Here is a 17,647-nt window from a genome sequence, read left to right as displayed (position 1 = left end):
TAGTGTATAAGAGTTCTGTCATAAAGAGTAAAAATATTAGAGTTTGGTTATTAAAGTAGGAGGTATAGTTGTAGTTCATAGTAGGTAGTGTAGAGTGATGGGTTATAGAAAGCACATCATGGAAAATGATAGAAGGACAGATGTAGTGGCTTTTAGATGAAGGAGAGAGGGATGGGGTTGCAGCTGTAGATGGTTCTCAAGGAGGAGTGAAGCTGGCTTGGGAAGACCGCTCTTCAAGGTGAGGCTGTCTGGGAGAAGGGAAGGGGAAGTATACACAACCTTGGTATCTATGCAACCTCCGCTTGTGTTGCTTTAGCTTAGGAATGGGGGGCTGGCTTAGGGAGGGGTTGAGTGGGTTAAGAAGGGAGCAAGTTCCTTTGGACTTCAGACTTTGCAAAAAGGTGTTAATGGATGTTTCTGCCTGGATTCATCAATAAAGCTTCTTTTGTTTCAAATGAGATTTATTTTTGAGCACAGGACTGACTCCAGATCTCACCGATTGCAAAGTATAACACTTTTAACTCCAATGGAGACCCAGGAAGAAGAAGAGTCCTTGGAGAACCCGGTGGTTCTGGAGAGTCTGGTGGTGTCTTCTTCAGAGGAACTAGGGGCCAAGCCCAAGACTGGGAAACCTCCTGAAGCTCACACTTCCCAGGCCACCACTGGAGGATTTGGGTTTCTGGCCCCAGACTGGGGAAAGGAAGGCCGTTGGGGGCCTGGGACCTGGCAGTGGGGGAGTCACTTGATAGCCACCCTAGGACAGAAGAACCCCAGGTAGACGTTTATCGAATGGAGGAAGACATAAAGGAATTAAAGGACCTTATGAAGTGGATGGTGCCCAAGTTAAAGATACGGAGGAGGAAGATGTGAGAGGCGAACCGAGGGCAGCTGATACTCCTTGCCTGAAGCATTGGGACTCTCCCATTGTGACTTCAGTCTGATGCCCTTTGCCTGAAGCATTGAGACTATCCCATTGTGATCTCAGGCTGACCTCCATGGATGAGGAAGCTGGGCCAAGTCCATGACATACAATGGCCCAGTGAAATGATGTCCATGTTGTAGGAGCCAATGTCACCTAGTGGTTTGAGCATAGTGGAACTATGACTTTGGAGATCAGGGTTTGAATCTCAGCTCCAACACAGAAACTCACTGGATGACTGGGTCACACTCTCTCAGCCTTAGAAGAAGGCAATGGGAAACATTAAATATAGACATTTAATATTGTGATTGCTATGGTTCTTATTGGGTTGTTGTTGTTATTGCTGTCTATCTATACAGTATGATTTTATGTAGCTTATTTTAAGAAAAAAATAAAAAATAGACCCATTAAAATCAATCAGACACATGAGTCCTACCCAGCCCTCCTCCTATTGACCTCTTTGGGAGTGATGAAGGCTGGGGCCAACCCTAGGACTCCAATCCTAGCCCCATTTTCTGGAAATTAAGGGGATGTACAAGCTGCCCCTTTTAGCGCCAGATCAGGGCCAGGGCAAACATGCTGCTTTTTGCAACTCCTTTTTGCATTATGATAAGGCTACGCTGTGGCCCTGATGTAGCCTTTCCGTGGTGCAAAAAGGAGCCCCTTTCTGTGCCAGGGGGAAAGTGCCATATTCACCAATGGTGTGACTTTTCTGCACTCCTTTGGCACTGCGTCATCTGGATGTAGCGCCAGAGGAACACTGTGTCATCACCTGCAATGTGGTGCAGTGTGCAGCGTCAAACCAGCATGCGTGAAGAGTCAGGGAGTGTGCTGTGCAGACGCCATCTTCGCCCTCATTCCGGCTAATGATGCTGGTCTCTACGCCCCGAAAGGCCCAGTGAACTGTCTTAGTATTTCAGCATTCACTAGATTCTGTCTCTGAGGGTTTGGAGACGAGACTAATAAAAGTAATAATAATAATAATAATAATAATAATAATAATAATAATATAATCACTAATTTATATCCTGCTTTCCAATGGATTTATTTTGAATTTTAGGGAAGGTTCAGGATTGATTTGCCCTTAGTGCTGTTGAATTGTATTTTCAGTGGTCCGTGAAAGATTGCATAAATATGTGCACATAAAAACACTTTGTATTTTCTGCAGGTGTGGAAAGAACCAAGATGCTTCCAAAGGAAGGGAGAGAAGAGAAAGGACCCTCAATTCCTCCTTTGTGGAAAAAACTGGAGGAAAGAAGACCTCCGGACAGTTAGTGTCCAGACCTCCTTTTTTGTGGTGGAGCCATTGGGAATTTGACTGACTAGGATGCAGTGGGGGTGTTATTTACAATCCTCTGTCTTTCAGCGAAGGGTGCTTTCTATTGCAGATCACCTTTTGAGATGTGGCAGTCTTCTTCACAGAGGAGGAATGGCCACTCTTGAGTCCAAAGCAGAAATTTCTGTACAAAGAGGTGATGATGGAAACCTATGAAAATGTTTCCTCTGTGGGTAAGGACACATCGCCCTTCCTATAGAATGGGGGTAAGTGCTCTAGAAAGCTACATTGCGTGGGGCACTGGTTCCAGTTTAATTTTTATAGCAACATCCTGTGAAATCATGGAATTTGTAGTTTGTATTTTCTACAACTGCCCACATTACACTGGTTCTTAAATCCCTGCACTGGCTGCCCATTAGTGTCTGGGCAAGATACAAGGTGTTGGTTGTATCCTTTATTTATTATTATTATTATTATTATTATTTATTAATTTTACATAGAAAAATACACTCGGCCCCCGGGTTACGAAATTAATTCGTTCCGCCGCCATTTTCGTAACCCGGAAGGCTTCGTAAGCCGAAAAAGCCATAGGCGCTAATGGAGAAAAGCCGCAATTTGGTGCGAAATAGCGCCGAAAAGCACCAAAAGGTTATTCGTAACCCGGAATAACCTTCGTAACCCGGAAATATTTTTTATTATTTTTTTTTCGTAACCCGGAAATTTCGTATCCCGGCGCATTCGTATCCCGGGGTAAGAGTGTACTACATAGCATATTATTACACAATAAACCATATTGAACAATATTACATTGTAGCAATACTTCAATATTACACAGTATCTATTTACTGTTTCACATCAAACAAAAAACTTTTGTTCACATCAATAAAAAAAAAACCTTTTTAATAACTTCCTGTCTTTGCAAATCTTCTTTATACTACTAACATCTTTCTATATACCTTCTTGCTAATCTTATATACAACCCTTAAAGAGGTGAAAAATAAAAAGAAGCCAAACAATTTGTGTTGCATAGTCTTTTGTGTATTCTCCCAACATCTTTAACTATCTGTAGCCTTGTTAAGAAAAACCAAAAGAGCTTTATATTTCCCTGGTCATAAATATTTTGTTTTCCACTTCACACACAAATATTTCTTTAATAGTGACCTACATTCATTTATATTATCCATTCGACCAGTCTTTCCTCCAAACCCCATCTTTTTTGCAAAAATAACATTAATTTTTCCCATTCCAGTTGCATTTTCTCTTTTTTATCCTCGTCAAGTCTATATGAGATCAAATCTAACTGCTTGATGTTATTTAATTTTGACAACCATTCCTCAATTTGCGGCTCTTCGGAGTCTTTCCAATGTTTAGCTATGATTAATCTCGCTGACGTTATCATATATAAAATTATTTTCCAATATCTTCTTTCATCTTCTCTTTTCACAAAATAAGTCATATTTAGTAAATAAATCTCCAGTTTCTTTTTATAACTAATATTAAATACCTGTTGGATTATATCATGTATATTGTTCCAGAAAGGTTTTATCTTTTCACATCCCCACCACATGTGCACCATTGACCCCTTTTCCTTTTGACATCGCCAACATTTATCACTCTCTAATTTAAACATTCTTTTCAATCTTGCCGGGGTATAATACCATCTGTGACTGATCTTAATGAAGTTCTCCTTATAATCTAAACATTTTGTGAAACCATTTGTCCTTTTCCACGCCATTTCCCATGCCTCCATGGGGATTTCTCTTCCAAAGTCCCTGGCCCAATCCACCATGTATTGATTGATCGGTTCCATCTCTAAGGCCTGTTACAGACTGCCAAAATAAAGCTGCTTGGGGTCTCTTTGGAGGCATGCTGTTTAAATGATGCATGCATCCAAAGAATCTGGAAGCTGCACCAAAGCTGCACTCCTGTGCTTAGGAATGGAGTGTGGCTTTGGCGCGACCTCCGGATTCTTAGGACCTATGCATCATTTAAATAGCATACCTCCAAAGAGACCCCAAGCAGCTTTATTTTGGCAGTCTGTAACAGGCCTAAGTCTCTTTGCCTTAAAATATTATAATATTTAGTTATCTTTTTTTCCTCATTTTCCAAAAGAAGTTTATCTAATTCTGATAATTTTGTCTCAATTCCAATTCCTTTCTTATCATTACCAAATCTCATTTTTATTTGGTAATAACTAAACCAATTTAGATTTTTCCCTTCTCCTGAAAGCACATCCCTAGTTTTAATACATATTTCCTTACCATCTTTAACATCAAGCAGGTCCTTATATGTTATCCATTCATCTTGCCTATCCCATCTGTTAGCGAAGGCTTCCTGAGTTGAAACCCATGCCGGCACATTTATATAAAACTTATTTTTGATTAGTTTCCATGTGTTCATCAGGGCCCTCCTTATCGGATTATTATAGAAGTCTCTATTAACCATACCAAAGATATCCGTGCCAGCCATACCTAAGATCCGCACCCTCCCAATTTAATATATCTTTATCTTTTAGTCTAATCCACTCCTCCAACCAGCTCAGATTCCAGGCTTGTTTATACAGTTTAAGATCAGGGAGCGCACATCCTCCATTTTCTTTCCTTTCCTTCAAACAGTTCCATTTAATTCTGGCTTTGCCCCCCTTCCAAATGAAGTTCTTTAAATCTTTATTCCATTGATCTAACGTTTTATTATTGATATTAATTGGTAAATTTGAAAAAAGATATAGAATCTTAGGTAGGACTGACATTTTGATGGCGTTAATTCTTCCCAGTAACGATAGATTTAGATACTTCCATTTATTTAATTTTCCCTTGATGTTGCTCCACATTTCTTTGTAATTATTATCGTATAGATTCATATTATTATCCGAAATATATATTCCCAAATATCTAACCTTTTTAGTCACTTCACATCCCGTTTTTATGCAATATTTCTTTCTCAATATTAGTCATATTTTTAGTGATTATTTTAGACTTTTCTCTATTTATATTAATGCCAGATAACCTGCCAAACACATTTATTTCCTTCATCAAACTTTCCACATGCCGGAGGGCTTCCTCCACTATAACCAACAAGTCATCTACAAACGCTTGTATTTTAAGTTCTCTTCCTTTTACTCTAAATCTTCTGATTTCTTTATTTCTCCTAATATTATTTAACAAATATTCCAGTATTATAATAAACAGGAGGGGGGAGAGGGGGCAGCCTTGCCTTGTTCCTCTCTTAATATCAAAATCTTCTGATTGTTCCCCATTTAATATTAATCTTGTTGTTTGTTTAGAATATATTTCCTCCACATTCCTCACAAAGTTATTTCCCATGTTCATAATTTTTAGTAAGCAAAACATAAAATCCTACCTAACAGAATCGAACGCTTTGGTTGTAACCTTTAAAGCCCTTCATGGCTTGGGTCTTGACTACTTGCAGGAGTGCCTTCTTCCACACAATCCTCTCGCACTGGAAACAGTCTCCTGAAGCCCAAGAAGGCTAGATTGACTACAACAGGGGTAGGCAACCTGCGGCCCATGGGACGGATGCGGCCCGGCAAGGCCTTGGGACCGGCCCCCACCTGGTCCCACTGCTGATTGCCGCCAGAGCCTTTGGCCTCTCGCGTGAGGGCGTGGGGCCTTTGGCCTATCAGGAGGAGGTGGGCAAGGGGGAGCAAGCGGCAGGCAGGGGGGGGCAAGCAGTGGGCCAGGGGGGCAATTGTCTATAGAAGCCTCCGAAACATAAATTTATATTAACATTTTTTTAAAAAGCAGCAATTTTTTGTGTGTCCTCCATTTTAAAAAAGTGTCCTCAATTTGAAAATTTTGTCCTACATTTGTCCCAGTTTATTTATTTAATTACTTTTTTAAAAAATTATTTATTTATTTATTTATTTATTTATTTATTTGGCTTCGGCCCCCTAGTTTTCTGAGGGACAGCAACCCGGTCCCTGGCTCAAAAAGGTTGCCTACCCTTGGGATACAACAACCCAGAGGACCTTTTCTTCTGGCACTCCTAGGCTTTGGAATGACCTTCTGGAAGAGATCCTTCACATCACCACCTTAGAAGCCTTTTAAAAGGCTGTTAAAATGGATCTCTTTTGGCAGGCCTTTCCAGATTAGGGCTTTTCACTGTCACTGACACTGTTATTGATACTGATACCCCGGCTGCTCTGCATAGATAGAAGTTCTCCCCTCAGCCTCTCCACCCAATCTAGTCTTCACATGCGGTTTAAAGAATAAAGGAGGTAGGAAGGAGCAAGATGTAGATGGTAATAATAAGAACAAAAATAAGAACAAGTGTGATGTATGTTTGAATTGTAATTTTATTGATTGTATGGCTGTTTATTCTGAAAATAAAAAGAATTTGAACATTATTTACAGTTTGACCTCAGTATCTGCTGAGGTTTGGTTTCAGGACCCCACTTAGTAACCAAAATCCGTGGATGTTCAAGTTCTATTACAAACAATGGGGTTGTAGTATGATGCGCCTTTCACAAAATGGCAAAATCAAGGTTGGCTTTTTGGGGATATATTGAGATGCAGAATCTGTGGATCCTGAGAGCTGACTGTGAAAGGTTAAAAAGCAGTTGAAATCATCCTATTAAGAGAAATGTAACCCATGTCATTGGACTCATGGAGAAGTGGTCAGATGGAACCAAGGAGAATGTGTTTCTTTGGTTGGTTTCCCTGGAAAGAACTGGGAATCTTGGCCAAGGTGGGAGTTGAGTCAGTTGAGGCTGAGAGAAGGAGGAGAGACCTCAGGACAAGAGCATTTCTCTGGGTTAGTTTGCCTGTTTCCTATTTTATGTTAGTGTTTTGAGTACTGTCTTTCTTACAGTGGAACCTACTCCTGCTTTGTGAAGGCATCACAAGTTGGACTGGTTGATCTCACCTGAAAGCATCCTTCTTATTCATTCATTCCTATTGTACGTTCTTTGAACTGTATGGTTGTGTTATTTATTACATTTCATCCCACCTTTCTCCCATGGGTGGGTCTCAAGGTGGCTTAGGATACAAAATGCAGAATGAACAAAAGCATTTCTTAAAAAAGAACACATATTAGTAAAATAAGGATATTGCCATTCCTTTGGTTGGAAGTTCGTTCTCCAAGATCTGCAAGGGATAATCTACAAATGTTAACTGGGAGGGAAAGAGGACATTGGAGGACAATGGCTTGGAGTTATGTCACATAGACAGTAGTGAATGGAGACTTCCATGTTAGTGGGTTGGTGAATCTGCTCTGTCTTTTAGTCTGAGCTCTCTCTGGTGCTGACTCTATTTTGGAAATGGGCTCCAGCCCCATGGATGAAAACCTGGAGGAAATTCAATGCCCCAATAATATGGAAGTCACCGTCTGTCAAAGTTTACATGAACTGTGTGAAATGTGGTTTTTGTTTTGCTGTTGTCTGTCCTGAATTTCCCATCTCCACTAAATGACCCCAAGATCAAGCAAGAAGAGAGAAGGAGAACACTGTGTCTCCTTCCACTTTCTCAACCCCATTTAGAAATGTATGAACCTCTTCCATGGCCATGCTTAGACACAGATTTGCTCCTTAAAAAACACAAGGCTTGTAATCTTTCACAGAAGACATATTATTTGGGAGGCAGTTCAAGAAAAATCCTACCAGGAAGGTGCCCTCAATTTCTTTTCTAGGCATATAGGCTGGTGGGCTTTTTCATCCACAGTTTTATGGTGGAGGTAGCCTATGACAAACCTCCTTTGAACACAGACTAATGAAGAACTGCCTTCAACTTGACCACTAGCGAACCTGTTAAAAGGTTACATGCATGAAGAGAGTTCTGCCTGATAGATCCTATGATGCTTCTTCTGAATTTCACTTAATTTGCTAAGGTAAAATTGTATTTATTTGTTAGACTGTTCTTATAAAGTTCCCCAGACAAAAGGAGAAAGGTCCCTCCACAAAATTTTCTGGCCTTAAGATGAATGACAAAGGCATCATGCGAAATGAAGAAGAGACGGTGATCGTGAACCAGACAATTCTTTCTGACCCAGAGGAAGGGAGCCAAGTGAGTCTGGGACACTTTTATGCAATAGGTTCTTGGCCTTAGGAGAAAAGCCCCAATATGGAAAAGGGGCACCAGCTCATCTTTCTACTCTTTGTTCAAATGGACAGGTTTTCTCTGACCTACGGAGTCAAAGCAGCCCATTTGGATATTGAATGCGGATTGGAGGATGACTCACATTTGCCGCTGGGATCTTACTGGCATGGCTACAGAAACATGGATCTCATAGAATCAGACGACGACCTGGAACTAACTGACAAGGAACAGAAGAAGCCTATGCAATTTCCATGTGTTTTAGAGTTGGGCAGCATGTTCGCATCTGGCTGTCTTGCAAGGAGAGTCACAGAGGTCAGGGCAGGGGAACAGTAAATCCACCGCAAACTTTTTACTGAACTCTCTTCCCCCCAATAAATTCAATGCCTTGGACAGTCATGATTAAAACCAAAATGGATTCACTGTCCCACTAGAATGGAAGCCACTAAGGAGGCTGGATACAATGGGACACAGACCTTTGTCTTTAGTGAGAGCCATGCAATGAATTTTACGAGACAAGTCAGGTCAGATCTAGGATTCCAAGTAGCCAACAAATTGAACATGAGTCGACAGTGTGATATGGCAGCTAAAAAGGCCTTGCTTATTTATCAAATCATTCCTGATGCTGCTGTTTATTCCACTGTCGGCTTTTGAGGGAAGGGAATGAGTTCGGCAGGGGTTCAGCAGCCCCTCCTTCCTTCCTTCCTTCCTTCGAAGAGATTTTGAAGAGGCCGCAATGGAGCCCAGGAAAGGCAGGAAAGAAAGGTTCTGCTTTGGAAATAGTCTCTCTGTGTATACTGTAGGTATATAGGTATACATAGATATATATAGATGTATGTGTGTTTGCCTCCTCTGTTCTTATGGTTGGGAATGGAGCTGATGACTGAAGACAGAAGAACGGGTCAGTTTTGCGCAAATTCACAAGTCCAGTGTGTTGAAATAGCAAAGAACTTTATTGAAAACACATAGTCAGAAATTCACTTTTTAAGCCAGAACTGCCCTCCCCAAGCCAAAGAATATATTGAAAACCCTAAAGCTAAAACTCAACCTTCTACCAAACCTAGCCCCCACCTACAATTCCCACCATCTATCCTCCACTATTTACCAGCCCCACTTTGCCATCCTTCTCACACGCACACTCTCTCCCTGCCCCAGCATTCGAAGAAGCTTTCTCCCTTTGTGTTACTACCAGTCCCCAACTTTTGTCGGCCAACATCCCACAAATTTTGAATGCTATCATTGGTATTCTAGTTAGCTGCAACAAATCCCAGCACCCCATCTAACTAACCTAAACCACGACCCACAATCCCCTGCCAATTTTATAACCCAAAGCAATTATCTTTACTAGTAGCAATTAAAAACTAAAGTTAACAAAACATAACTTTAAAACATACACAGGCGTATGGACAGAAAACTTGTAGATATAAAATCATAAGGGCCTTTTAGCACCGCTGGATTGAATAAATATTTTTGTATTTCTTATTTACAAAAATAATGTTTGTTCACTGCTTGGATGTGTAGCCTCTCTGGTGATCGAATAGGCCTGACCTCCAAGAAAAACCTTTCCCACAAGGCTGGCATTTGTATGGCTTCTCTCCTGTGTGGACTCTCTGATGTGTCACTAGGTTTGACTTCCCAGAAAAACCTTTCCCACAAGGCTGGCATTTGTATGGCTTCTCTCCTGTGTGGATTCTCTGGTGTATCACTAGGTGTGACTGCAGAGAAAAACATTTCCCACAATGCTGGCATTTGTATGGCTTCTCTCCTGTGTGGATTCTCTGGTGTCTCACTAGGTTCGACTTAAAAGAAAAACATTTCCCACAATGCTGGCATTTGTATGTCTTCTCTCCTGTATGGACTCTCTGATGTATCACTAGGTGTGCCTTCTGAGAAAAACCTTTCCCACAATGCTGGCATTTGTATGGCTTCTCTCCTGTGTGGATTCTCTGGTGTGTCAGTAGGTTTGAGTGCTGAGAAAAACAGTTCCCACAATGCAGGCATTTGTATGGCTTCTCTCCTGTGTAGATTCTTTGGTGTGTCAGTAGGTTCGACTTAAAAGAAAAACAGTTCCCACAATGCTGGCATTTGTATGGCTTCTCTCCTGTGTGGATTCTCTGGTGTGTCAGTAGGTTTGAGTGCTGAGAAAAACAGTTCCCACAATGCAGGCATTTGTATGGCTTCTCTGCTTTGTAGATTCTTTGGTGTGTCAGTAGGTTCGACTTAAAAGAAAAACAGTTCCCACAATGCTGGCATTTGTATGGCTTTTCTGGTGTGTGGACTCTCCCATGACTGACAAGTTCTTCTGTAAAGAAGGATAATGACAGATAATACTGAATATCAGAGTTAACAGAGGAAAGTGTTAGCCCAAGATTTAGCCCTATGTTTACTCCTCCCTAATTGATATTAAAGTAAGTTGGAGTCACATTCCAATAACTCATTGGCAAAGGCAGAGTAAGGGGGCTGGGACCTGGACTCCAATTTTGGTGAGGGTCAAGTGCCAGGGAGCAGCCTTAAAACAGCCTTAAAACATATATAAGACAGGCATGGACTACTGATGGGGTTTGGAGGAGATCTCAGGGGCAACCCCACATTGTATTGCCTAGGGGCAATGAAATAATATTTTGCCCTTCAACATCCCACAGAATCCATTTGGGGAAGTGGAGGCCATTTTGCCACTACTGGGCCCTCTCTGAGCCATTGAAGGCCCAAGGAGGTCTTTCCCCCAGGAAGACTCTACAGAGCATTAAAAGGATGGAAGAGGGGTCAAAAAAAGGTAGGAAAGTTGCTCAGGGATGTGCTGAATACCATTTGGGTGAGAAAAGCATTAATCTCCATGCTTCCTTCCCACAAAATCCTAGAATTGGCAGTTTAGGATGGAGTTTTTAGAATCCTTAGAAACTGGAGAGCAATAGTGCCTCACTGAAATACAGATTCAAATATTCTACAGGATGTTGCTATCACAATTAAACTAGGCTTGAAAGGGATCTATGACTCCTAGTAGACTGCAAGTTGAACATGGGCCAACAGTGTGATGCGGCAGCTAAAAAGGCCCATGTGATTCTAGGCTGCATCAATACAGTGGAACCTCGCCATAGGCGGGCGTGCCATACACGGCCTTGAGCATATGTGCTCAAGCCGCAGCGCACGCGCAGGGCGCAAGGGGCGGCGCGTCCCATTCAGTTGAATGGGTGCGCATGCCCGTTGCGCCCCGCGCACCTCCGTGCCGCCGTGCACGAGCCCCATTGTTTACAATGGGGCTTGAGCATAGGCGGAAATTGCCATACGCGGCGGGATCCGGAACGGATCCCCCGCGTATGGCGAGGTTCCACTGTGCAAGAATAGTTTCTAGATCAAGGGAAGTAATAGTGCCACTCTGTTCTGCTTTGGTCAGACCTCACTTGGAATAATCCTGTGTCCAGTTCTAGGCCCCAAAATTCAAAAAGGATGTTGACAAATTGGAGCATGTCCAAAGGAGGGCAACCAAAGTGGTGAAGGGTCTAGAAAACATCAGGCTCTATTAGGAGCAGCTTAGAGAGCTGGTTATGTTTAGCCTGGAGAAAAGAAGATAAAGAGTGGATATGATATCTATGTTTAAATAGTTGAAAGGGTGTCATGTTGTGCAAGGAGCAAGCTTGGTTTTTCTGCTACAGAAAAAAGGAGACACGACAATGGATGCAAGCCACAGGGAAAGAGGTTCCACCTAAACATTAGGAGGACCTTTGTGACAGTAAGAGCTCTTTGACAGTGGAATATACTCCCTTAGAGTTTGGTGGAGTCCTCTTCTTTGGAGGTCTTTAAAGAGAGGCTGGATGGCCATCTCTTGGGGATGATTTGAATATGTATTCCTGCATGGCAGAAGGGGGTTGAACTAGATGGCCCTTGTGGTCTGTTCCAACTCAATGATTCTACAATTATAGTGGAACCATAGCGACATGATAATAGAGTATGAAAGGGCCCTCAGTCTTTATAGAAAGAGCAATGGATTCAGGTTCCTTACCTACAGAAGCCACATTCTCATAATTGTCCATCATTACATAATTGTACAAAAGTTTCTGTTTCTTCGTCAACAGATTCCATTCATCTTTGGAGAAATATACTGCCACATCTGCAAAGGTCACCTGAAATAGAAAATAGCCCTCATCCAGAGAGTGACTAAGCAAAAGGGGAGGAAAGAACATGGTGCATCCAAATATTATTTCATCACTTCAGAATTCAGTCCTGGAAATAAACTTTAAATTCTGTTGGCAAGAAAACAGCTACTGCCTTTTTTTTTCATTTTATGATTATATATATATATATATATATATATATATATATATTTACAAAGCTTGCATTTTTACAACAAGATAAACAAAAACATATATCAACAAGCTATAAATCTGTTATATATTAGGCTTTTACCTGATAACTCTCCACAAGAAACTGTATAATTTTATCTTTTAATACAAAATCTTATTCCCTTATCTCTAGGTATGAATAAAAAGGTTTTGTTTCTTGTAGCTCTCCTTAGTGAGCAGCCACTAAATAAAGTCTTATAGCTTCCCAATCCTTTCCCTTTTAACCATATTTTTCTTGTTTATTAATGCTGTTAATCTGTCTAGATCAGGGGTAGGCAACCTGCGGCTCGCGGGCCGGATGCAGCCCAGCAAGGCCTTGGGACCAGCCCCAGCCCGGTCCTGCCTCCGATTGCCGCTGGAGCCTTTGGCCTCTCGCGTGAGGGTGTGGGGCCTTTGGCCTATCAGGAGGAGGCGTGCAAGGGGGGCAAGGGGGGCAATTGTCTATAGAAGCCTCAGAAACATGCATTTATATTAACATTTTTTAAAAAAATCAGCAATTTTTTTGCATGACCTCAATATTTTTTTTTAAAAAGTGTCCTCCATTTGAAAAATTTGTCCTACATTTGTCCCGGTTTATTTATTTATTTAATTTTTTAAAAATTATTTATTTATTTATTTTTTGGCTCCGGCCCCCCAGTTGTCTGAGGGACAGCAACCTGGCCCCCAGCTCAAAAAGGTTGCCTACCCCTGGTCTAGATCTTTCAATTCCTGTTTTTCGTTTTGCCAAGTCTCTATTTGTGGGTTTATTATAGGTAATTTCCAGTTCTATGCTATTATCCTTCTTGCAGCCGATATTAACTATAATAATATTTCCCAATATTTCCTTTCTTCCTCTGGGTCTAGTAATGAGGTCTTGTTTAACAGATATAGTTCTGGTCCAAACTCAAAATCAATTTTTAATATTAACTTTATTTCCAAATGAATCTTCACCCAAAAAGACTTTATATATGTGCTTTGCCACCACACATGTAAATATGTATCCATTTCTTTTTGGCATCTCCAACACCGGTTATCCTTTACTTTATAATTTTTTCTAGTGAGCATGGTGTTTGATACCATCTATTTACAACTTTCAAATAATTTTCTTTTATTTTTTGTGCTACAGTAATTATTTTGTTTTTAATCTAGCTTCTTCCCATTTTTCCAAGTCTAAATTGTATCCCAACTCTTTTGCCCATTTTGTCATAGAATCTTTAATTTCCACTTCTTCAAGGGATCTTTTCAGTAAGATGTTATATATTTTACATAATATATTTTTTCATCTTCTTTCATTAATATTTGTTATCTTCTTTCTCAAAACCAAATAAACTCTTATCCTTTGTAAATCTGGCTTGGTAGACCTATTGTGACAAGGTCTATCATGCACATGATGAATTGGGCACAAGTCCATGAAGGTTCATGTTGCCAATCTCTTCCTTTTAGTTGGTTTCAAGGTGCTACAAGATTGCTTTGCATACTGTTGGGCAAGCTTTGATTGTGAATTCCTGCATGGCAGGGGTTGGACTTGATGGTCTCTTCCAACCCTACGATTCTATGATTCCTTCTTTAAGTTGAATATAATTCAACCAATTAATATGGCCTATTTTAGTTATGATTTCTTCCTTTAATCTTAATATAACATTTCCTTCATTATCATGAGTTCATATGTCTCTGTACCTTATCCATTTCTGATCTTTTCCCCATTGGCCTAAAAAAGCCTCCTGTGGGGAAACCCAAAGTGAAAGTCCAATGTAAAGCATTTTTTCACAGTTAGCCAGTTATTAATGAAAGGTTTCCTCAATAGATGTTCATTAAAGACTTTGTCCCATTTGTGCCCATCATACCCATCATACATATGCAAAAAAGGTACTGCCTTTGAGATCCAGTTTATCTCAGATATTTTCAACATAATATACAATATAATAAACAGTATAATTTAGGCCATGGCTGGGATATTGAGGATGGATGAGGAAGGATACTGACATTCCCAAAACATATAGTACATTTAGCTACAAAAGAATTATGGTGCACTTAGCCATTTCTTACCAAATTTCAGAGGCAAATGTCATTTTTAAACAACAGTTCTGGGGAGCACTCTGGACTTGAGGGCCACTGGGCCCACCCCCAATTTAGATCCAGAGATGGTCTCCTATATCCCCAACATTTCACAGACAGGAAAAGCAAGGCACATGTGGACAAGCAACACCAGAAGGTAGTGAGGATGGCCAAAGTTGTTTATGAGGAAGATCACACAAACTAGGAAGGGCACAGCAGTTTGCTTTTGCCTCAGCCTCCTGAACCAAAAAGGAAGACCCTGGCAACTTATCTCCTCTCCTTTCTCCCCTTTTGAGTTGATGGGGTGAAAACTGCTTGGAAGTCATTTTGCAGCAACCCAAGACAGCTGAGGAGAAGGGGGAAAGTGGGAGGAGAGAGAAACCTACACTTTTGAAAGCCTCTGAAAAGTGGGGTGACCGAGGATTAACCAGGACTTTCTCTGCCAAACTAGGACAATATGTTCTCCGCTTGCTTTCATGAGCTGCCCCAGCAGTGACACAAATGAAGCTAATAGTCAGGATGGCGACTCACCAAAGAATTGTACTTCGACAGCCTCTTTCTCTTGGAGCCCAACTCCCTCTGCTTGGCCTCTGTGTTTGCCATTAGGTGGGTGGGCGGGTGGGGGGGGTGTTCCTGGTGGCCCTGCACTTGGGTCTCTTCCAGCAAAATATGCCCCTTAGCTGTGTACAAGGAGGCCAAGATGAAGTTCCTGAGAAAAGAGACTAGGGTTAGGCTTGGTTTGTCAAGAAATCCTGCACCACTCAAAGACACAGAGAACAGCATGCTGCTAGTGAGATACGCCGGTGACATATGACTCCTTTGAGCCAATGCAGAGGTGGGTATCTCTTTCCTCCCTCTTCACCAAAAAAAGTCCCCTGGACCTAGCATAGATTCACTGCAGCTCCCCTACACAACACTTTTGTTAAAACACTTTTGACATTGCTATGTTGCGCAGCACATGAGGCAACACGTTAACGTATGGTGCCAGATTCTCCACCTTGACTGTAGTCAGTAGATTGTGAGCTGAAGAAACACCTGTAGCTTTCTCAGCGAGCAAAGAGACACTGTAATCTTCTCTCAGATGAGGCTTTTATTCATATAAGAAGTTCCACTGTGTACAACACTATATACATCGACACCCTCCACCATCCACACCAGTAACAACCCACTCTGAGGCACACACTGTCTGACTCTTCCTCAGTGACAGTTGAGAATGACAGTTGACAGTTGCATCAACATTCCAATGATGCACTGTTTAAATGCTGACACATCTAACTGCCACTAGAGCTGTCAATGACTTCCACAACAGCTCCACCTAGTGGCCACATGCATGTCGTTTCCTCAGACCTGTTCACCATGGTCCTGACACTCCATGCCTTGTGAGAGTGGAGGGGGGTCAGGGGATGGGGAATTGGAGAGGACCCTGGCTATGTCCCTGTAGCTAGATGTGAAATGAGCGCATCATCTGCTGAAACCTCCTGACCTCCCCAGTGGCCCTCAGAGGAGAAGGCCTTCCTTTTCTTCTGGCTAGAGAAACACAGCTGGATGCTTCTCCAATGCCTCGCACCCAACACTCTCATCAGGCATGGAATGAACATGGAGCATGGCTTCCACAATTCCCAATAACTCATTCTCTAATCCAAACTAAACAACAAGCAGCATAATAAAGTTTTAAGTTTGGTAAACCCAGCCCTCCTCTACTTTTCTCATCACAAAGTATTTTTGTTTTTATCCTGGCTCTTTTTTTTTATTCCAAATAAATTTTGAGATTTCCTTTTGCCATAGATTCAATGGTTTTTCATTCTGGATGATGGTTATTGCTTGAAACAGAAACAGTATTTCAGGAAGTAAACTCATTTGGATCAGTGATAGTTTTCCTAATAGCGATAGGTATAATTTTCCCCATTTTTCTAGGTCTTTTCTTTGTTATTAATGTTGTGTTGTCTCTGTTTAATTTTAGTTCTGAAACATATTCTAATCCCACTATTACATCCATCAATTGTCTTGTGCTCTTTTCTTGGTTCTCCAGGGAATACAAATGTCGTCTGAGAAGACTCTCATTTTAAACTCAGTTGTTTTTAATTTTTATTCCATTAATCTTATTTTCTAATCTTATCCTATTATTCAGTGCTTCAAGGATCAGAATGAACAAAAGGGGTGATAGTGGGAAAGCTTGCCTTGTACCTTTAGAAACCTTAAATTCCTTCTTTTTTTTATAGTTAACTATTAGTTTGGCTCTTTGATCTTTATACATTGCCTTTATCCATCTTAAATAAGAAGGTCCTATTTCCATTTTTCAAGTGTTGCAAATAACATATCCTGTCCTATGTTATTGAAGGCCTTTTCTAAATCGACAAAGATAAGGGCAAGGTTTTATTTGTTGTGCCTTTCAAAATATTCAATTATATTTAAGATGTTTCGTATGTTATCCCTGAGTTTTCTGTGAGGGAGAAATCCCGATTGGTCCTTTTGAATCCAGTCTTTAAGAACTTTTTTGAGTCTATTGGCCAAAATCATAGAAAATATTTTATAATCCATATTTAATAAGGAAATTAGCCTATAGCTCTTTACATCAGTTGCATCTCTATCTTCATTTAACAGCAAAGTTATATTAGCTTGTTTCCATGTTTCAAGGTAATGGTTTTCTTTGATGGCATTTATCATTAATTTGAGTGGTTTTAACTGATCCTCAAATACTTTATAATAACTGGCGGTGAAGCCATCAGTCCTGGTGTTTTCCCTTTTTAAAAACTTTTTCTTATTACTTCCATGATTTCTGCTGTTGTGATCAGTCCATTTAATATATTTCTATGTTGGTCTGAAAGTGGCTTTAAGTCAGCTTTTCCCCAAAACTCCTCTATTTTGGCTCTAGATGTTTGAGATCCTTTATACAATTTAGCATAGGATTCTTGAAAGGTCTTCTTAATTTTATTTTGGCCAGATGTTAATGTTCAATCTTTATTTATTTCTGTAATGTTGTTTTGTTCTTTTACCTTCCTTATTTTATTGGCAAGACATCTTCCTGGCTTGT

The 17,647-nt window shown here is 40.8% G+C and overlaps 1 protein-coding gene across 1 annotated transcript; it reads right to left on the bottom strand.

Moving 5' to 3' along the window:
• Positions 1-1,611: 1,611 nt before the first annotated feature.
• On the bottom strand, positions 1,612-15,318 carry LOC149286370 (uncharacterized). Its single transcript, XM_089494179.1, has 4 exons — positions 15,148-15,318; positions 12,243-12,363; positions 9,900-10,547; positions 1,612-1,691 (listed from the first exon to the last, which is right to left on the bottom strand). The coding sequence occupies exons 1-4, from the start codon at positions 15,217-15,219 to the stop codon at positions 1,612-1,614; spliced, it is 921 nt and encodes a 306-aa protein (XP_089350305.1). The 5' UTR covers positions 15,220-15,318.
• Positions 15,319-17,647: the final 2,329 nt, after the last annotated feature.

This window comes from Sceloporus occidentalis, unplaced genomic scaffold (assembly GCF_023333645.1).
Source record: "Sceloporus occidentalis isolate IW3139 unplaced genomic scaffold, rSceOcc1.0.p SCAF_69, whole genome shotgun sequence".
NCBI classification, from domain to species: Eukaryota; Metazoa; Chordata; class Lepidosauria; order Squamata; family Phrynosomatidae; genus Sceloporus; species Sceloporus occidentalis.
This window is presented reverse-complemented; position numbering and strand designations above follow the sequence as displayed.

Coding starts and splice junctions, on each gene's coding strand:
- LOC149286370 (XM_089494179.1), bottom strand. CDS start 15,219: ATGGCAAACACAGAGGCCAAGCAGAGGGAGTTGGGCTCCAAGAGAAAG. Junction 12,364..15,147: donor TGTCGAAGTACAATTCTTTG/GTGAGTCGCCAT, acceptor TTTCTATTTCAG/GTGACCTTTGCAGATGTGGC. Junction 10,548..12,242: donor TGAGAATGTGGCTTCTGTAG/GTAAGGAACCTG, acceptor CCTTCTTTACAG/AAGAACTTGTCAGTCATGGG.